This window comes from Galleria mellonella, unplaced genomic scaffold, assembly GCF_026898425.1.
Source record: "Galleria mellonella isolate WM207_F2 unplaced genomic scaffold, CSIRO_AGI_GalMel_v1 utg38, whole genome shotgun sequence".
Lineage (NCBI taxonomy): Eukaryota > Metazoa > Arthropoda > Insecta > Lepidoptera > Pyralidae > Galleria > Galleria mellonella.
The window spans coordinates 184,913-203,768 of NW_026442090.1; the positions used below are offsets into that span (position 1 = coordinate 184,913).

General features: G+C 36.3%; 2 protein-coding genes across 2 annotated transcripts in view; one reads left to right on the forward strand and one right to left on the reverse strand.

Moving 5' to 3' along the window:
• Positions 1-1,582: 1,582 nt before the first annotated feature.
• LOC113522517 (tubulin beta-4B chain-like) lies at positions 1,583-4,235 on the reverse strand. The gene is made up of 2 exons (XM_026908221.3): positions 4,012-4,235; positions 1,583-2,942 (listed from the first exon to the last, which is right to left on the reverse strand). The coding sequence occupies exons 1-2, from the start codon at positions 4,066-4,068 to the stop codon at positions 1,653-1,655; spliced, it is 1,347 nt and encodes a 448-aa protein (XP_026764022.2). The 5' UTR covers positions 4,069-4,235; the 3' UTR covers positions 1,583-1,652.
• Positions 4,236-4,687: 452 nt separating this feature from the next.
• Positions 4,688-18,856, forward strand: part of LOC113523077 (diacylglycerol kinase delta) — a 216,477-nt gene continuing 202,308 nt past the window's right edge. Inside the window, exon 1 of the mRNA XM_031914019.2 lies at positions 4,688-4,920. Coding sequence (XP_031769879.1) covers positions 4,786-4,920 — 135 coding nt within the window. The 5' untranslated portion in view covers positions 4,688-4,785. The remainder of the gene's footprint in view (positions 4,921-18,856) is intronic.

Consider the following 18,856-nt stretch of genomic DNA (forward strand, 5'->3'; position numbering starts at 1 on the left):
TTTGGTTTGAAGAATTTATTTAATTAGAATCTTGTCATTTTTTCCCATCAAAATTGGTTTAATAGTTTAGTTTTTGAATCAAAATAATTAATTCATGGTTGTGATGAATAAGTTTTTAAATTACAATAGTGAAGTCAACATTAATAGGCAGTATCAATAAAATGTCGGTGTTTTTTTTTGTGAAACAAAATTTCTTTTATAACACAGGGGCAAACGAGTATTTTTTTTTATACAACTTAGAATGGCAAACAAGCTGACGGTCCACCTGATGGAAAGTGGTAAACGTCGCCTATAGACATGAGCTGTACCATGGACACAGCCATGCAAACACAACTGCTTCACGGTGGAAACATGAATAGGACAGCCAACCCAAGCAATCGACTTTTGTACAAAGTAAACACCCATAGTTAAGTACCCATAACATAGTTAAGTACCCATAACATAGTTAAGTACCCTCTGGTAACATTGATTTAAAATGTACCACTAAATCCTTCAGCAAAATTTTTCTATGGGGATTAAAATGGGGGTGTCCATATTTAGTATTACGACTATAATCATAATGAAAATTTGTGATATTTTCGTCAATTCAAAACCAATTCTGATGATTCTTTTTGCAATTTTTAATCATACAAATTTGGCTAATAGTGTTTTATCGTGATAAAGTGTATGTAGTCGTTATACTTAGTCTATGAATTAAAGTAATTTTTTTCCAGCAAAATCTAAAGATAGGTATTATAATTATTACTACAGGTTTTTTCAAACTGAAAATCTGTAACACAGCGACCTTTGTGATCTTTTGTGCTCGCCCTTTTTTAAAGTTCGTCGCTGTAAGGCTTAGTTCCTTTGTCGTTCGCTTCATCTTTTAACCCTTAAAAGCCTGATTTTTTTAAATAAAAAAATATATTAGTGTACCCTTTACTGTGTTCACTAATGGGGGAAAAATAGTAAAAAAATCAAAACTATATTTTTATATTTATTTTGAAAAAAAAATTGGTTACATGTAAACAGCCAGCTATTAAAATAAAATCGATTGTAGGCGTCCAATGCGATTTATAACCCCGGTATCAAATTTGAAACTTCAGCGACATTTTTTTTATCTCAGTATATGTAGTGTTTTTTTCAAAAAAGATATATTGCTTATGTATAAGTGGGCTACAATTATGATTATTTGCTGTGGCATTTCATCCTCTGCAAACTGCTAACACTTTTTAACGATAAGCCTAGTTGGGCCATGTGCTTATTTAGTTTGCAGTGTCCTTTGAGAGCCCTTGTTAATACACTATTTTCTTTGCCTTAAGATACGTTATTGAATGTTGTCCGTTATTTTGTTTAATTACCTGCGCGAGAAATTTCAATGAAATTTTATTAAGCTAGTTTTGGCCACAACATGCATGCATTTTGGTTTGAAAAGCGGGATAACCTGAATGTTTGTTAATAGCGATCAGAAAGTTGGTTGAAATTTACTCGAGCTCATGGCGAAGTACGTAGGTACCAATCGGTTGCATAATTTAATTCAACTACTTAGTCATATGTACGCTAGTTACTGATGCAACGTCTTCACTATTATGATGAAAACGAGAAGTATGTTCGGATAAATTTTAATTAGGACAAACACAAGGACATACACAATTGAGTAAATAACCAAAAGGATCCTATTCCTCCTCCAATCCTTCGCCTTCTGCTTCCTCATCAAACTCGCCCTCGTCGTCTGCCGTAGCATCTTGGTATTGTTGATACTCAGACACCAGGTCGTTCATGTTGCTCTCCGCCTCTGTGAATTCCATCTCGTCCATACCCTCACCGGTGTACCAGTGCAGGAAAGCTTTCCTCCTGAACATCGCCACGAACTGTTCAGCCATCCTCTTGAATATGCTCTGAATGGCTGTCGTGTTACCAATGAATGTCGAAGCCATCTTCAAACCTCGAGGTGGTATATCGCATACAGCAATCTTCACATTATTCGGTATCCATTCCACGAAGTATGTACTATTTTTATTTTGAATATTGACAAGCTGTTCATCAACTTCTTTCATCGACATTCTACCTCTGAATATCGTGGCAACGGTCAGGTATCTTCCGTGTCGTGGGTCACACGCAACCATCATATTCTTGGCGTCAAACATCTGTAACGTCAACTCTGGGACTGTCAGAGCTCTGTATTGTTGAGCCCCTCTCGAGGTCAAAGGCGCAAAACCAGGCGTGTAAAAGTGGAGGCGGGGGAACGGTACCATGTTCACAGCCAGCTTTCTCAAATCCGCATTCAACTGTCCAGGAAACCGTAGACAAGTCGTGATGCCGGACATAGTGGCACAAACCAAATGATTTAAGTCGCCGTACGTGGGCGTTGTCAGCTTCAGTGTCCTGAAACAGATGTCGTACAGCGCCTCGTTGTCCAAGCAGAATGTGTGGTCAGAATTCTCCACTAGCTGGTTCACTGCTAGCGTGGTATTGTACGGCTCCACAACGCAATCCGATACTCTCGGACTGGGAAATACTGAAAAGCTTAGGAGAATTCGGTCGGGATACTCCTCTCTGATTCGGTTGAGTAGAAGTGTACCCAAACCAGATCCGGTGCCGCCTCCGAGCGAGTGGGACATCTGGAAGCCTTGGAGGCAATCGCAACCTTCAGCTTCTCGCCGGATAACGTCTAAAGCAGATTCTATGATCTCAACTGCTTCGGTATAATGACCTCTTGCCCAGTTGTTGGCTGCGCTGTTCTGTCCATAGACAAAATTGTCGGGTCGGTATAGACAGCCGAAAGGTCCAGATCTTACTGCATCCATGGTGGCAGGCTTAAGGTCAACAAGCACTGTTCGCGGGACATACTTGCCACCAGACGCTTCGTTATAGTAGACATTGATACGTTCAAGTTGAAGATCTGAGTCGCCGTGGTAACATCCGCTTGGATCAATACCGTGCTCATCGGATATCACCTCCCAAAACTGCAGACAAAAAAACAACTTTTAATATACAAAAGTCATCATCGTTTTCCTAACCTTATCCCAATTATTATTTGGGGTCGACGTAATGTTTTTCTCTTCCATTCTTCTGAATTCGCAGTCATTTTTGCATTCATTTTCATTCTGGCCACTTTCACACAGTCCGCCCATTTAATATAGAAAAGTACTAATAGAAAAAGTAACATGAGTCCTCAGGAATGGCAACGCACAGGGGGTATCATGGGCGAAACAGTATACTCTGTTATGTCCATGGTACTGTTCATGTCTATAGGCGACGGTTACAACTTTCCATCATGTGGGCCGTCAGCTTGTTTGCCATTCCAAGTAGCGTAAACGAAATACTACAATTAGTCACGTATTGCCAAGTATAGGCAAGAGCTAGAAATTGAAAGCTAATTCGATCTTGTTGCATATTGATTACCTTTTTACAAGCTTTTTATTTAATTTTTTTTTCATTGGAATAACGACGAGAGTCTGTTCAGATTTAGCGATTGTATCAGGTAACCCACATACAAGAAAAACAAAATATCGGGCATTTCCTTCCGACAATCGTTACTAATATATTACTAGAAATGTGAAATTGAGTTTACCTTATAAGACTAATGATTTAATTTCACTATGAAATTTGATATATACGAGACGTACTGTATGGGCTAGTCAGTACATATACTCGTATTCCAGTCATGTGGGCCAAGTCGCCGGTAAAAGCTAGTTAGTTAGTTAGTCTATAAGAAAACGTAGTACATACATACATATCTGTCACGCCTGTCTCCCATTAGGGTAGGCAGAAACAATGGAACGCCAAATGTTTCGCCAAAACGTAGTCTTCATTCGTATAGTCTTATTAAAATAGAAGAGGTTTCATTGATACTAGTTATGTCTTTGTGCAGCAGCATCCTTCTTAAAACATTTCAAAAAGCCTTACTGCGGTTACCAACCTGCTTGCCAAGCGTGGCAACTACTGGCAAAACTCCCATTATGGGCAAGGCTTATGTTCAGCAGTGGACAGTTAACGACTATAATAATAATAATAATTTCTTTGGGAACTAACCTTACCACCGATCTGATTCCCACACGCTCCAGTCTGAATATGAATGATCTCCCTCATCTTGTAAATTTATCTTCTAGCTTCGGTTACTTGTAAAATTTATCGGAAAATTTATCAAAAGTTTCTTATGCAGTTGAATCTTAACATTAGCTTATCAACTAATAAAAAAAAAATATATAAAAAATCTTGATTCGTATCACACTGCGCGCATGACGAATTTCAGAAAAATGAACTTGGAAAAAAGACGAGCAGCAGTCAAGAATTTTAATCTAGAATTCTAGAAATTTAAATTAAATTTAAGAATAAATAGATAATTGATTTTCAACCAGTATCTCATAATATATATTTTTAATTTATTTACAGGCTTAAATTACTTTTCGGTACACGAAGTGCATGTATGCATGTTTTTTTACTATTTTTTTTATTATATTCTTTATTAAAATTACATGTTTTTTTAGATTGTAATCTAATATTAATATTTTTATATAAATTGTGCCATCTTACACAATAGTTAGTTTATTCGTAAAATGTAATGCTACTGAAGTGTCACTTCAGGTAGGTACTGTCCAACAAATTCCGCGCGCTTCCGCAAGATGGCGCGCCGCTGTTTTCAGGGGGCTTGTTTTGTTTTCAGCGCCCGCACTATTGTCATGGCGCTCGCTCGAAATGTCAGCGAGGTAGCGACCCCGAATACAATGTAAATTCTTAGATAATTCTGTATGATGTAGTTATATTTGATATGTGAAGTGTGCATAGTGTGCGAGTGCTCGCGGAGTGATGTCAGTGGCCGACGGCGATGAGGTCGCGCCAGAGAAAAAAACACCGTTCCAAGATGACACGGACAGTGATAACGATACTGAGAGGAAACCATTGCTCCGGAGGATATCAACCAGTAAATGCGTCGGTAGACTGGTGAGTTGAACGCCTTTTATTTGTTTGGCCAATTGTTTTCTGGCATGCGAGCAAGGGCGTGCCAGACGAGACGGTGGCGGGGGGAGGGGGGCGCGACCCATGTGCCCGGGCGAGCGGTACAAATTTCGAGGATCAATTTTTTAACGATATTGTTTGTTTGGGCATTCTAGTTAATTGTATGTTTAGATCGTAACGAGGTGAAGATAGGTAGACGACCTATTTAGCGCCTAGCTACTGGAGTCTGGAGCCGGAGGTTTGCTGCTCTTTTGAGCGGGTAAAAAACTTAACTTACTATTTTTTGTTATGATTCTACCTATAGTATTGATGTTTACTTTTCTAAAGTTCCTTATAATTAGGAGTTCGTTTACCTCTAATTACATAATAGAAACTGTTATCCAATAGAAATCTATTTCAAAGATTAAAATTTAACTATCACTATAGTTAAATTTTAAGAGATTGCGAGAGATTTCTCTAGCAATTGTTTCTTTTTTAATTTTGTTTATACATATTCACCTTAACTATTAGACTAGAAATAGTGTAAATACTTAATAAATAGACAATATCTTATGTCAAATTCAAATGAAATTAAAGATTACGATATTTATTATAAATAGGTTTTCCCAAGAGACTACAGCATGGGGTTCTTCAAAAGGGAGGTAAAGAGGTTTCTTCAGGGTCGGCAACGCGCGCGTAATACCTCTGGTATTGCAGGCGTTCATAGGCTACGGTAACCGCTTACCATCAGGTGGGCCGTATGCTTGTTTGCCACCTCAGTGGTATAAAAAAATAAATAAATAAAGAATGAAAGGTATTATTAGATAGATAGGTAGATATTCTTTATTGTTTCCTCCAAAAGATTACAACAGTAAACTTATTACAAATATAAATAATTACAAGAAATAATCACAATGAGAGAACAATGGGCGACCTTATCGCTTAGAGCGATCTCTTCTAGGCAACCTTTGGATGGAGATTAGTAACGCGAGCTACCAGTCCTATAGCTAGCGACCCTATAGGGTATGGTCGACCTCCACGAGCTCCCCCTGGGCTAATTGACCTACCTTTTTATTCTCACCTATCATCTCTCATGGGTGTTCCGCCAGTGTATACCGTTAGCGCAGGCGGGATTATCATTCCATTATCATCCATTAAAAAAAGCACTCCCATAAAGAATGATCCTAAGTGATTTGCATCCACTGACTTGCAATGCATTTGAGGTCGTCGCCCTATCTAAGTGATAGGTCGCAACGCAAACTCAGGATGAGTTTGCGTTGCATTCAAGATATATTTTCTCCCATCGGTTATCAGTTCTTCGAGCTATGGTCAGCCCATTGTCACTTTTAACTCAAATACCGTTAAACGGATGAAATGTTTTTTTTTTATACCACCGAGGTGGTAAACAAGCATACGGCCCACCTGATGGTAAGCGGTTACCGTAGCCTATGAACGCATGCAATACTAGGGGTATTACGCGCGCGTTGCCGACCCTGAAGAAACCTTTTTACCTATTTTTAAAGAGTCTCATACTGTAGTCTCTTGGAAAAACTTCGACAGGTATTTGAATGAAATTTACTATGCGAGTAGGTTACATCTTATTTAATAGATAGAACGTGAATATCGTCATCATCATAATTTCAGCCATTATCCATCCACTGCTAGACATAAGCCTCCCCTATATAATGTATATAGAAAAAAAAACGCTAAAAACTGAGTCACAGGGATATTAGAAGTGAAATAGGACACATCCAGATTTAATTAAATTTTTTTGTTTCGTTCTATCTGTTTATCTGTTTGTACGGGCTAATCTCCGAAACTGTTTTTTTTAATGGGTGAAAATGGTATGGTAACCCCGCCTGCGCTAACGGGATACGCTGGCGGAGCACCAGTGAAGGGTGATAGATGAGAATGAAAACAGGCCAGTTAGCCCATCATGATGAATTAATCAGGAATTAACCATGACAGGGGTAACCGCGAGGAGGTCGACCTGGTTGGGTATATTGCTAATAATGGGATTCTCAGTCTCCATTACTAACAATCCCTTTCCTCTCCGAAACTGTTGGACCGATGTAAATGAAATTTTGCATGGTGATCTACATTTTTGGGTACTATTAATCACGGAAAATTAAATAGTTCCCGTGAGATAGTTAAAAAAATTGTAGTAACTTATACAGCTTAATACACAACCTACTTATGTAAAGTCACTTTCACCTAAGGCAAAGGGGGAACGACACGTCATTTGTTAATTTTGGTCCAGTATTCCCAGACATAATTAATAGGTAGGTGCATACATCGATACATACTTAAATACTAAACAGGAATAACAAATACCACGCGGACAAAGTCGCGGGCATCAGCTGGTTTCTAATATGCGTGGTGCTCTAACAATGGTAGGTAGGTCCCGTGCCGTCCGCCACCTGTCAATCTTTATGTTTGCACGCGTTCCATTTTCATTCAGTCCATTCATTTGACTACAGTCCATTGTACGGCCAGTAACAATAAGTAAATAATACTCACATATCAAACCGTGCTTTTATGTCTTTCGCTATTTTTCAATATTATTAAAAAAAAATATATATCATCTTTCAATTTGAGATACGAGTATATGTAATAAATACACATAATAAAATGGTACTTGGAAGGGGGGGGGGGGCTTTATGAACGCAATAGGACTCAAAACAATGATTTTTAGAATTTTTGTCTCTTTGTCTATATGTCTGTTTGTCTGTACGTTTGTGCACGCCAATCTCAGAAACAGCTTAACCGATTTGAATGCGGTTTGCCCCACTTAACATTTTGTGTTTGTTTTATTTCGATCGGTTTATAAAAAAATAATAAGTTATATTAAATCTAAAAGACCAAATATATAAAATGTTATAAAATAACTGTTCAGTTGAATTGGCTGAAACTTTTTTTTTATTTTAGGCATTGATTTTCGAAAATTCTGTCTACTTGTGCGAAACCGGGTCGGATTGCTAGTCTATAATGAGTTTACTATAGTAATGTTATGGAGGAAACAATAAAGAGTATCTATTAATCTATTTATTTATCAATATATATATAATATAAATCTATTTTAACATTTATACTATTTTGTCATGTTCTTTCAAATTGGGAATTTAACTCAAAAGAAAGGGACAAAACAGTTCAATAACTAAAATAGGTTTATGAGTAGTTTTTATAAATAAATTATAAGGGACAGTCTACATTCTATTTATTAGTATAATTTACTTTTTAATAATTTTAATTAATTATAATTAAATAAACATTACATAAATATAAATAAATAAATGAAATACAATATAATCGAAGTGCAGGGAGTCAGTGGATGCAGGTAGCTAAGGACCGTTCCCTATGGCACACTATGGGGGCGGCCTATGGTCAACAGTGTAGAGCCAACGGCTGAGATGATGATGGTGATGATGAAGAAGCAATCGAATATTAATTAAAATAATTTTATTATAAACTCCTTGTTGGTTTTATTTTATGGGTGAAAACAGCATGGTAACCCCACCTGCGCTATCGGTATACACTGGCGGGGTTCCAGTGAGCGGTGATAGGTGAGGTGTTGAGGAAAAGGAAAGTCAGTTAGCCTATTGTGACGAATTTTATGATAAATAAGCTATATATTGGTAGGGTATATTGATAGCAATGGGGACTTATCTCTTCATTACTAACAAACCCTTTCCCCCAATCCTTGGTGGTCAGGTACGCGTACCCGATGTGGTATACTGTTCTATTAAAAGGATTACATATTTTTATTAATCTGTCATGAAATTTTGATTTACATTTACGTACAATAACAAAGAAATTATTGTTCTATTCTCTATGAAGTATTTAATTAAATACGAGGGAAGGGGAGGAAACATTTTTTAATAAATGATAAATGGTATGGTATGCGTTGACACCAGTGAGCGCCTCATTGGTGCTTCGCCAGTATATATCAAAAGCGCAGGGGTTACCATTTCATTATCATCCATTAAAAAAAAACTATAGTCTACTAGACTGTAGGTTATTTTTTTAAATTTTAAACTACAGTAAGTGCCACAGACAGATTTACCAGAGGGAGACTTTGTACAAAAGTCGATTGCTTGGGTACCTCTGTCCCATTCGTGTTTCTACCATGTAGCAGTTGTGTTTGCATGGCTGTTTTTCGATTAGAAGGGTGGGATATGGCGTGAATTTACTGGGTACGGAGGAATAACACCTGAGTCCTCAGGAATGGCAACGCATGGGGGGTATCATGGGCGAAAGAGTATACTCTGTTATGTCCATGGTACTGCTCATGTCTGTAGGCGACGGTTACCACTTTCCATCAGGTGGGCCGTCAGCTTGTTTGCCATTCGAAGTTGTATAAAAAAACAGAGCAGTGCGTCCCGAATTGCCGTGTAATCTTTCGGTACATCCTATTCGCCCCTTACATTCTGTAAGTACCTGCGAAGTTTATATCAAAATCCGTCATCAAGCCGAGCTGTCAAAGTGATAGTACTCGTGTTCAGGGCACATTGTCCGCGTCAGGACGTCCGGCGGCCGTCAATCTGTGTGTCCCAGTTTTGGAGCATCTCCCAATCTCCAACCTATTCTGTTCGGTTGACGGATCGTTGAGTTAGGCACCCTATGTACAGTCGCTTTCATACACTACTTAATGGAGTAGTTTATAATTTAATATTTTGTTATTTAAATAATATTTTGTAAACAAAAAAAAAACACAGAATTTAGAAAAACCAGTTATTTTTATTTTAAAACTAAACTACTAAACAGATTTTGAAAAAAATTCTATGGACTTAGAAAGTAAAATTGCAATTGTGTTCCGCAAAAAAAAAATACTTCAATTTTGGCAAACCAGCTATATTGATTTTAAAACTAAATTTTTTTTTATGCAACTTAGAATGGCAAACAAGCTGACGGCCCACCTGATGGAAAGTGGTAACCGTCGACTATAGACATGAGCAGTACTATGGACATAACAGAGTATACTGTTTCGTCCATGATACCCCCCATGCGTTGCCATTCCTGAGGACTCAGGTGTTATTCACACCTCATTAAAACATAAATGAGTACAACCGAATTGAGAAACTTTTACATTTTTGATACGTTGAAATAATTATTAAGATTTGTTTATTTATTTATTCTTTATTGCATAATAAAATTTTGTACAAAAGGCGAGCTTAATGCCATATGGCATTCTCTACCAACTAACTATTCGGTAAAAACAGAAAGCGTATGAAGGGCAGATGTGGTGAAAAATATGACACACAATTATATAATAGTAATGTACTGAAATAATTTATTAAATAATCTATCTTATACTTATAATAAATCCGCCAACATTGAAACGTTCCAATGGCCTTGATATCGCTTTTCCATGTTGGCAATATCCTGATGAAAGCGCTGGCTCAATTATCGGAAAGAAATCCAAATGCGAATGTAAAAAGTGGATTTTCAAGGACATGTGCAACAGTTTTTGGAAAATATATTTGCAAAATAACTATCTTTACCTTCTAGAACCGAGTCGGTTATCATTATTTCTTATTTGACCTACAAATATCGATATCTTGGATGCATTTTTGTTCATTGCGAAATTTTTCATGCAATGGCGGAATAAGTTAACTAAAGGGTCATTTTTAAAATTTTTGTCTGTCTGTCTGTATCCCATTCGCAAATGAAGCAACAAAATTTCGTGTAGCCTAATTGTAGTCCGAGCAGCAGAGCTACGACTTTCAAATCCCCGCAGATTTGCCATTGGTGTTTATCATACTTAATCCGCAACAGAAGGGTTTTCATGTTTTCATAAGACTCTTTCATATGGACCGCGTAACCAATAGGAATCGAAGGTAAAATATTTCGGTTATGTAACAAAACAGCTTTCAAGCTTAACTTCGAGCTATCTATGAAAAGTCGCCATTCATTCTGTTTATACGTAATTTTAAAGCTTTCATCAAACCACTAACATCTATACAAAAAACTAAACTTTCAGCCATTTCAAAATATTGCGTTAAGTTTTTTTGTCTAGTACGGAAAGGTAATATTCACACCACTTTCTAATATTGTTAGTCTCGATCCTAAAAGTTCTGCTTTGTTCTTGGGCAAATCTAAGTCCCACAAGATCATTTAATTCGGCTTGTGTTATCCTGTGTGGCTGTGATGACGTACTAGGTACTTCGGATTCTGACATTGAAGAAATTGATGGTGAAGTAAGTGTAATTTCATCTTCCTCAATATGAGGACGTTTCGGAATTATTGCTGTGCGGCAGAGGACGAAGCCGATACATTCGGATACACTATAATGATTGATTCTCGCCACTGCATTGGCACTGCAAATCGAAATGATGGTTTTTTGCCATTCAGCCAATTTCTTAAGCCTGTAGCACACGGATTGCAACAAAAATGTGGAACCCAGCTTTTATCCTGATGTTTTATGCTTTCGTTAAAATAGTAATAATAAGCTTTTTTTATTGCAGGTGATATTGAACACTTTTGCTTATTAAATATCACTTCACCACAAATGTAACAAAAATTGTCGGAATTGTTTACACATTTTCGATACATTTTGCTATAAATTATACGTATTTTTTTTTATTTTTAATACTTTTATCACTTAGTAATACAGATCACTTTAACTAAACATAATATTTTTAACATTCGATGCCGACTAAGTAAATATAATCAGCATTATCAAGTTCAGTGAGGGTAGAATCATTAAATTCGGAAAATGTCAAGTATTGCAAAAACTCAAACTAATAAATCACTTTCACTTGTCAATTTGTATTCAGCATGGGTAGTTGAGTAGAAATTTGTTAAAATTATTTCGAATACTTTTCCGTTGTAGACCTGTGTAATCTATCTATACTTATAATAAATCTGTAGAGGGCTCAATTCTGTACATGAAATATATTTGCAAAATAACTATCAGGGGGTGATTAGTGATCGATACTGATGCCGAAAATGCAATAAGTAAAATTTTTGTCTGTCTGTCTGTATGTTCGTTATAGAAACAAAAATTATTCTCCATACTCCTGGGCAGGTTATAGTATACTTTTCGTCACGCTACGATCAATAGGAGCACAGCAGTGAAGGGAAATATTAAAATTGTTTACCCGCGCGACGCCGGGACGGGCCGCTAGTTATTTAATAAGATTGTGTTAACATTGACTTCAATTGTGGCACAACTAGTTATTTTGATCTAAAAACTAAACCACTGAACCGATTTTGATACAACTTTTATGAGAGCAATTGTAATATTATTTTTAAAACTTATGTTCATTTTTTATTCGTTGTCTAATATACATATTTGAGGGGAAAGGGATTGTTAGTAATGGAGACTAAGAATCCCATTGCTAGCAATATACCTAACCAGGTCGACCTACACGCGGTTCCCCCTGGAAACTATCATGATTAATTCCAGATGAATTCATCATGATGGGCTAACTGACCTGTTTTTATTGTCATCTATCACCCTTCACTGGTGCTCCGCCAGCGTATCCCGTTAGCGCAGGCGGGGTTACCATTCCATTTTCATCCAATAAAAAAAAATATACATATGTAACGGGAAATTAATGAACTTACTGTGTTTTTGTCGTTTCCGACAATCGTTTCGACTTTATCCGGTAGTCTTCTTCAGGGGACGTTTGGCGTTTTGCGTCACAGCGTCTCGCCTCGCACTGCGGGCCGCAGATCGCAGAGCCCGTGATGACGTCGATGCGGGCGGGGGTGCGGGCGGAGATAGCGGTGTTCAGAGACAATGGTGTTTTTTTGTTATGGGTGATGATGGAATGGTAACTTCGCCTGCTCTAATGGTATACACTGGCGGGGCCCCAGTGAGGGATGGTAGGTGAGAATGAAAAGACAGGTCAGTTAGCCCATCGTGATGAATACACTTGAAGTTTAGCACGATGGTTTCCAGGTGTGACCACGTGGAGGTCGACCTGGTTGGGTATATTGCTAGCAAATGGGGCTCTTAGTCTCCATTGTTAACCCCCTCGAGACAACGGTGTTGTCGGAGATGAGTAGCTGTATTTCGTATTTCGCGAAGTTATCGTTGACTGTGAAGGACTCACATCTTCTCTACTGCTCTCTTCTGTGTTGTCCAACAAAGTCTGTCACGCAAAGCTCACTCTATCTTCTTTCGACTACGCCAAAAACGCAGTGAATTCATTGTTTTTTCGTTACATATGTATATAAGAAAATTAACGCTATATAGGTACATCTCGCTGGAGGTACTATATATGCAAGCAACTGCTTAGGCGGCTCCAATTGCTTAAATAATTAAATTGATTTATTTTCTTTTTCTTGTTGGTAATTTTTTTTTTTTGCCTGTAATTTTTGTTATTGGTAATAAAGGATCTATCTATCTATGTATAAGGTCCAAGGACAACATAGCCATCAAGAAAAAAGTATATTCCTTTTGAAAAGGCCGGCAGCACACCTGCAATGCCGTAGGTGTTGTGGATGACCATGGGCGGCGGTAGTAACACTTTATTGCACCAATATTACAAGATTTGTTGAAGAATTTTCAATAAGTATAGTGTACTACAAAAGTCGGTTTTTTTGCTAGGCAATCTCTTCCAGACAATCTTTGGGTAGAAGGAATTCAAGAATAAATAGGTAGGTGGTGAGTTATAAAAATAGATCTAAATATGTGTAAATAAGCAAAATCATATTTATAAATAAATTCATACATAAATATATATACATACTAAAAATATACAACCATAACATTGGCTGTGTTTCGGTTTGAAGGGTGGGATATGTCGTGAATTTACTTGTCTTTGTCCAGGTATTCTATATTATAGAATACCTAAACAATACGTATTGCCAATAACAATTACATTGTATTCCTCCATCGTCACTTTACGAATCCAGTTTGAGGCCATTTCGTTATAAAATGGCGGTGTCGCGGCAATAAAAACTTTACGAGGTCGTTGCTCTCTTTCTGGGTCTATCTAATTATTATAGGTCTAGTCTTCCTAGATTGATAAGCTACATTTATCTAACAATTCGTATAAACTATTCAACGGCATGGAATTAATGTCGTATCGTTCTATCAATCGACCTCCAAGTATAATTATATATAGATAATTTCTAAATAAAAAAAAAACAGCGAAAGCGCGGTTAACCTCCAACTCAAAATCCCTACTCATTCTTCCTCTTTCTACTCCAAATCCTTTTCCTTGTAAACAGTTCATTTGTGGAACTCACTCCCTACCTCTATATGGTGCGCTCAATTTCTGGCTATTTTTAGAAACTTAGTTAGATCCCACTACCTATCCTTATAACCACTTAGTCCTCCTTATTTTCTACCATAATTGTGTGCGTTATATATGTATGCTTTTTTTTATACAGCTTAGAATGGCAAACAAGCTGACGGCCCACCTGATGGAAAGTGGTAACCGTCGCCTATAGACATGAGCAATACCATGGACATAACAGGGTATACTGTTTCGCCCATGATACCCCCCATGCGTTGCCATTCCTGAGGACTCAGGTGTTATTCCTCTGTACCCTGTAAATTCACGCCATATCCCACTTTTTAAACCGAACCACAGCCATGCAAACACAACTGCTTCACGATAGAAACACGAATAATGAATATTTATTATATAACTAGCGGCCCGTCCCGGCGTCGCACGGGTGGACATTTTTACATTTTAAAAAGTGGCCATTAAGGCTGCACACGCGACGGAAGCTTAAAAATGGAGTAACTTCTCCCGTTTTCCCAAAATTTCCCTTCACTGCTCTGCTCCTGTTGATCGTAGCGTAATGAAAAGTATACTATAACCTGCCCAGTAGTATGAAGAATAATTGTACCAAGTTTCGTTAAAATCTGTCTAGTAGTTTTTGTTTCTATAACGAATATACAGACAGACAAAAATTTTACTGTTTGCATTTTTGGCATCAGTATCGATCACTAATCACGCCCAGATAGTTATTTTGGAAATATATTTCATGTACAGAATTGACCTCTCTACAGATTTATTATAAGTATAGATATTTATTTATTAATAGAATAATGCATATTTATTGCTTGTTTACGTTTTGTCTTAATTATTCTTAGTAGTTAAAGTGCGTTAGTTAAATTTTAAATGCTATGCGCGCCTGTTACAGTTACTTATATCAGATCTAACTTTATATATATGTATTTCTAAAATATAATACATGTACTATTGGTGTGGCTTGATAAATAAACAAACAAATAACACCCTCAAGGTTAGTATTAAAGAAACAATACGCTTTTATGTAATTAAAAAAAATACGAACGCAAGAGATGAACAGTCCCCCGGGAGTCCGGGGCGGCGATATAGAAAAGATTCCGAAAACAAAGCGAGCCCCTCAGATGGGCGTCTGAGATAAATAAATAATGCAGCTCTCCCCGATATAAAGTTGTCTGAAATAAAGCTTTGACAATAGGGTAACTGGACAAAAAAATATTGTGATATAGCTGTGTTTGTGTTCGCGTAAATTTGGAAATATACTTGTACTTTTCAATTTTTCAACTCTCTTGTTGTATTCAAGTTTGGGACAAAAAGTATTCTGTTTTGTACAAGATGACTTTTGAGGCAATCGATTTGGGATTAAATAGAAATTTCGCCGAGTAATCCTCAAATGGATGTTACATGTTACTTCACCATAGATTACGACTAGATTAGATTTACCAGGAGGAGACTGTGCAAAAGTCGTTTACTTGGACACCTCTGTTCCATTCGTGTTTTTACCGTGAAACAGTTGTGTTTGCATGGCTGTGTTTCGGTTTGAAGCGTGGAATATGGCAGTGAAGTTACAGGGTACAGAAGAATAATACCTGAGTCCTCATGAATAGCAACGCATGGGGGGTATCATGGGCGCAACATAATACTCTGTTGTGTCCATGGTACTGCTCATGTCTATAGACGATATTTACCACTTTCCATCACATAGTAAGTGACTACCGCCGCCTATGATCACCCACAACATCAGCGGCATTGCAGGTGTGCTGCCGGCCTTTTAAAAAGAAATATACTCTTTTCTTGAAGGTTATGTTGTCGTATCGGTTCGGAAATACTGCTGCTGGAAGTTGATTCCAAAGAATGGTTGTGCGTGGAAGAAAGTGAAAGAATTCGTAAATAAATAAATTAGAATACGAACTCTTTAGAAAAAATAAACATAATTACAACACCATGTACCTATCACTCATATATGATAACCGCCTTCGCATGCAGTTACTTGTATGAAGCCCTTACATAATCAATCACACGACGTCTTATGTTCACTTTTGTTTAAAAGGGAAATTTTATTTTTCTAAACATATCATCGACTGACTTCGTAAAGAAGGTAGTTCTCAATTTGATTGCATGTTTTTTAAGTTTTAACATCATATCAGCCTTTGACCGTTACGGAACCAGACGTTTCATGTTTACCCACACGAAACAGTACAAAAGTAAATAAATGCAGCACTGTACATGAAACCATCAGGAGAACAATTGTTTATTCAGATGAATTTGGCAAGGATTTAGGTAGTTTATTATCGAACTGCCTCTCGCAACAAGTAATAAATAATTGTTTTCCGGGATCAGGTATATATAAGATTATAAAAAATATAGTAAATGAAAAATATGATATTCACACGACCCTAGTAATAGCGTTAGGGAATTGTTTGCATATGCGTAAATCTGATATAGTTAATTTAATAAAATCATTATATAATATAGTGGAGCTTGGTATAGGTAAAATATTATTATGCGCATTTCCCTACTCTCAATCCCTGACTAATGAACAGAATAAGTTCATTTATAGTATAAATAATTTAATTTATTCGATGACATATCATTGTAATGATATATTTTATTTTGAAAGTAACAAATTTGTTACAAATTATTATATGACGGGAGGTAATTTTTATCTTCCTAAAAAACAAAAAAAGACTATTGCTAGTTTACTAGCGTATAACATTTATGATCCCATTATAAGTAGTATAACGGGTTTAATTAGTAATATTAGTAATTATACTAATAATGTGACATGTGTTAATTTAAACTAACATCTACGACATTGGTTAAGCCACAGGATATGGTCATTATTCATCAAAATATTCGTGGCTTCTCCAGCAAAGAATTAGAATTAAGTCTTTTCTTAGAATCTAACAATGTACGGGTGTTATGTCTGACAGAACATTGGCTTAAACAATATGAAATAATTTGTCCTTTTGAACATTATAATATAGCTAGTTTTTTTGCTAGGAACAATGTCATTCATGGCGGGTCAATTATTATTTTAAAAAATGATGTAGAATATAAAAACCGTCAAGACATTGTAAATATTTCTATTGAGCAAACAATTGAACTATCTTGCGTAGAATTAGTTACTTGTATAATAATTTGCGTTTATCGTCCGCCATCGGCTTGTTTTGATTCTTTTGAACTGGCTATGGAGGAAGCATTGAGACGAGTCGCACGGAGGAATAAAACATTATTTGTATGTGGCGATTTTAATGTTGATTTATTATCGGAATGCTCAATAAGCTTAAGATTGATTAACTTATTTAAATCATTTAATTTGCACAATCTTTTTTTAGAACCCACTAGGGTCGCAGGAAATTCTGCCACTTGTATAGATAATGTTTTTTGTAATTGTGAAGTAAAGGTGAAAATGAATTTCGACTGTCTTGGATCTGATCATTACGGACAAAAAGTTATAATTGAAACTAAGGGATCCAAAGGGACTCAAACAATTACATGCAGACAAATAACACAAAAGAATTTGGCACGTTTTAAAAATAAAATTGAACATAAAATATCTAGTGTCATAGTACCTCAATATGACCCGGACATTGTATGTGAACATATTTTTAATTTAATTGAACATGAAGCTAGCAGTGAATTTAAAACAAAAACATTTTCAACTAGTGTAAAATCAAAGTTTTGTGACTGGGCCACGTTTGGTATTTATAAGTCTAGGGCTAATCTTTACGAACTTTACGAAAAACGAAGCTATATATCCGATCCCTTATTTCATGAACATGTAAAATCTTATTCGAAAATATTTAAAAAGGTTTGTCATACAGCTAAGTCTCTCTATTTAGGTAAAATAATAACTAAATCTAAAGATAAAATAAAAGCCACTTGGAAAGTAATAAATAGCGAAACTAGAAAAGTTAATTTTCAAAATAGCAAAATAGCTTTAAATATTAATAACAAATTGGTAAATTCCGACACAGAGGTCGCGCATACATTCGAATCTTATTTTACTAATATTCCATTAATTACGACACAGGCTCTAAAATCTTCCCCGTCTGCTGCTGAAACTTTACTAACAGACAATGTTAGCAAGTCATCAGCTGTATTTAACTTTAGACATACATCATCAGTAGAAATAATGAAAATATTCAAACAACTTAATAATAAAAAAACAGAGGATCTATGGGGTATATCTGTTAAAATACTGGATAGTATAATGGAAATTATTGCGCCCTCTCTTGCTTTTATTTTCAATAAATGTATAGATGAAGGTAAATTTCCTAACATAATGAAAATTAGTAAAATCATACCGCTTTTTAAATCTGGAGATAGGAGTGACCCAATAAATTATAGACCTATATCCATACTCCCAGCACTCAGTAAAATTTTTGAAAAAATAATCCTTATGCAACTTGTCAGTTATTTCAATTTAAATAATTTAATCCACAATAGTCAATTCGGTTTTTCCAAAGGTCGTTCAACTACAGACGCAGGTGCAGAGTTGCTTAGATACGTATTTGCTGCATGGGAAACTAAAATGGATGTGATAGGTGTTTTTTGTGACCTTTCTAAGGCTTTTGATTGCGTTGATCATAATACATTGCTAAAAAAACTTGCTTTTTATGGCGTCAAAGACAATGCTTTAAATTTAATAAAATCTTATCTATCTGATAGAATACAGAAAGTGAAGATTAACAACGCTACGTCTGACGGGTCACTTGTGCAAATGG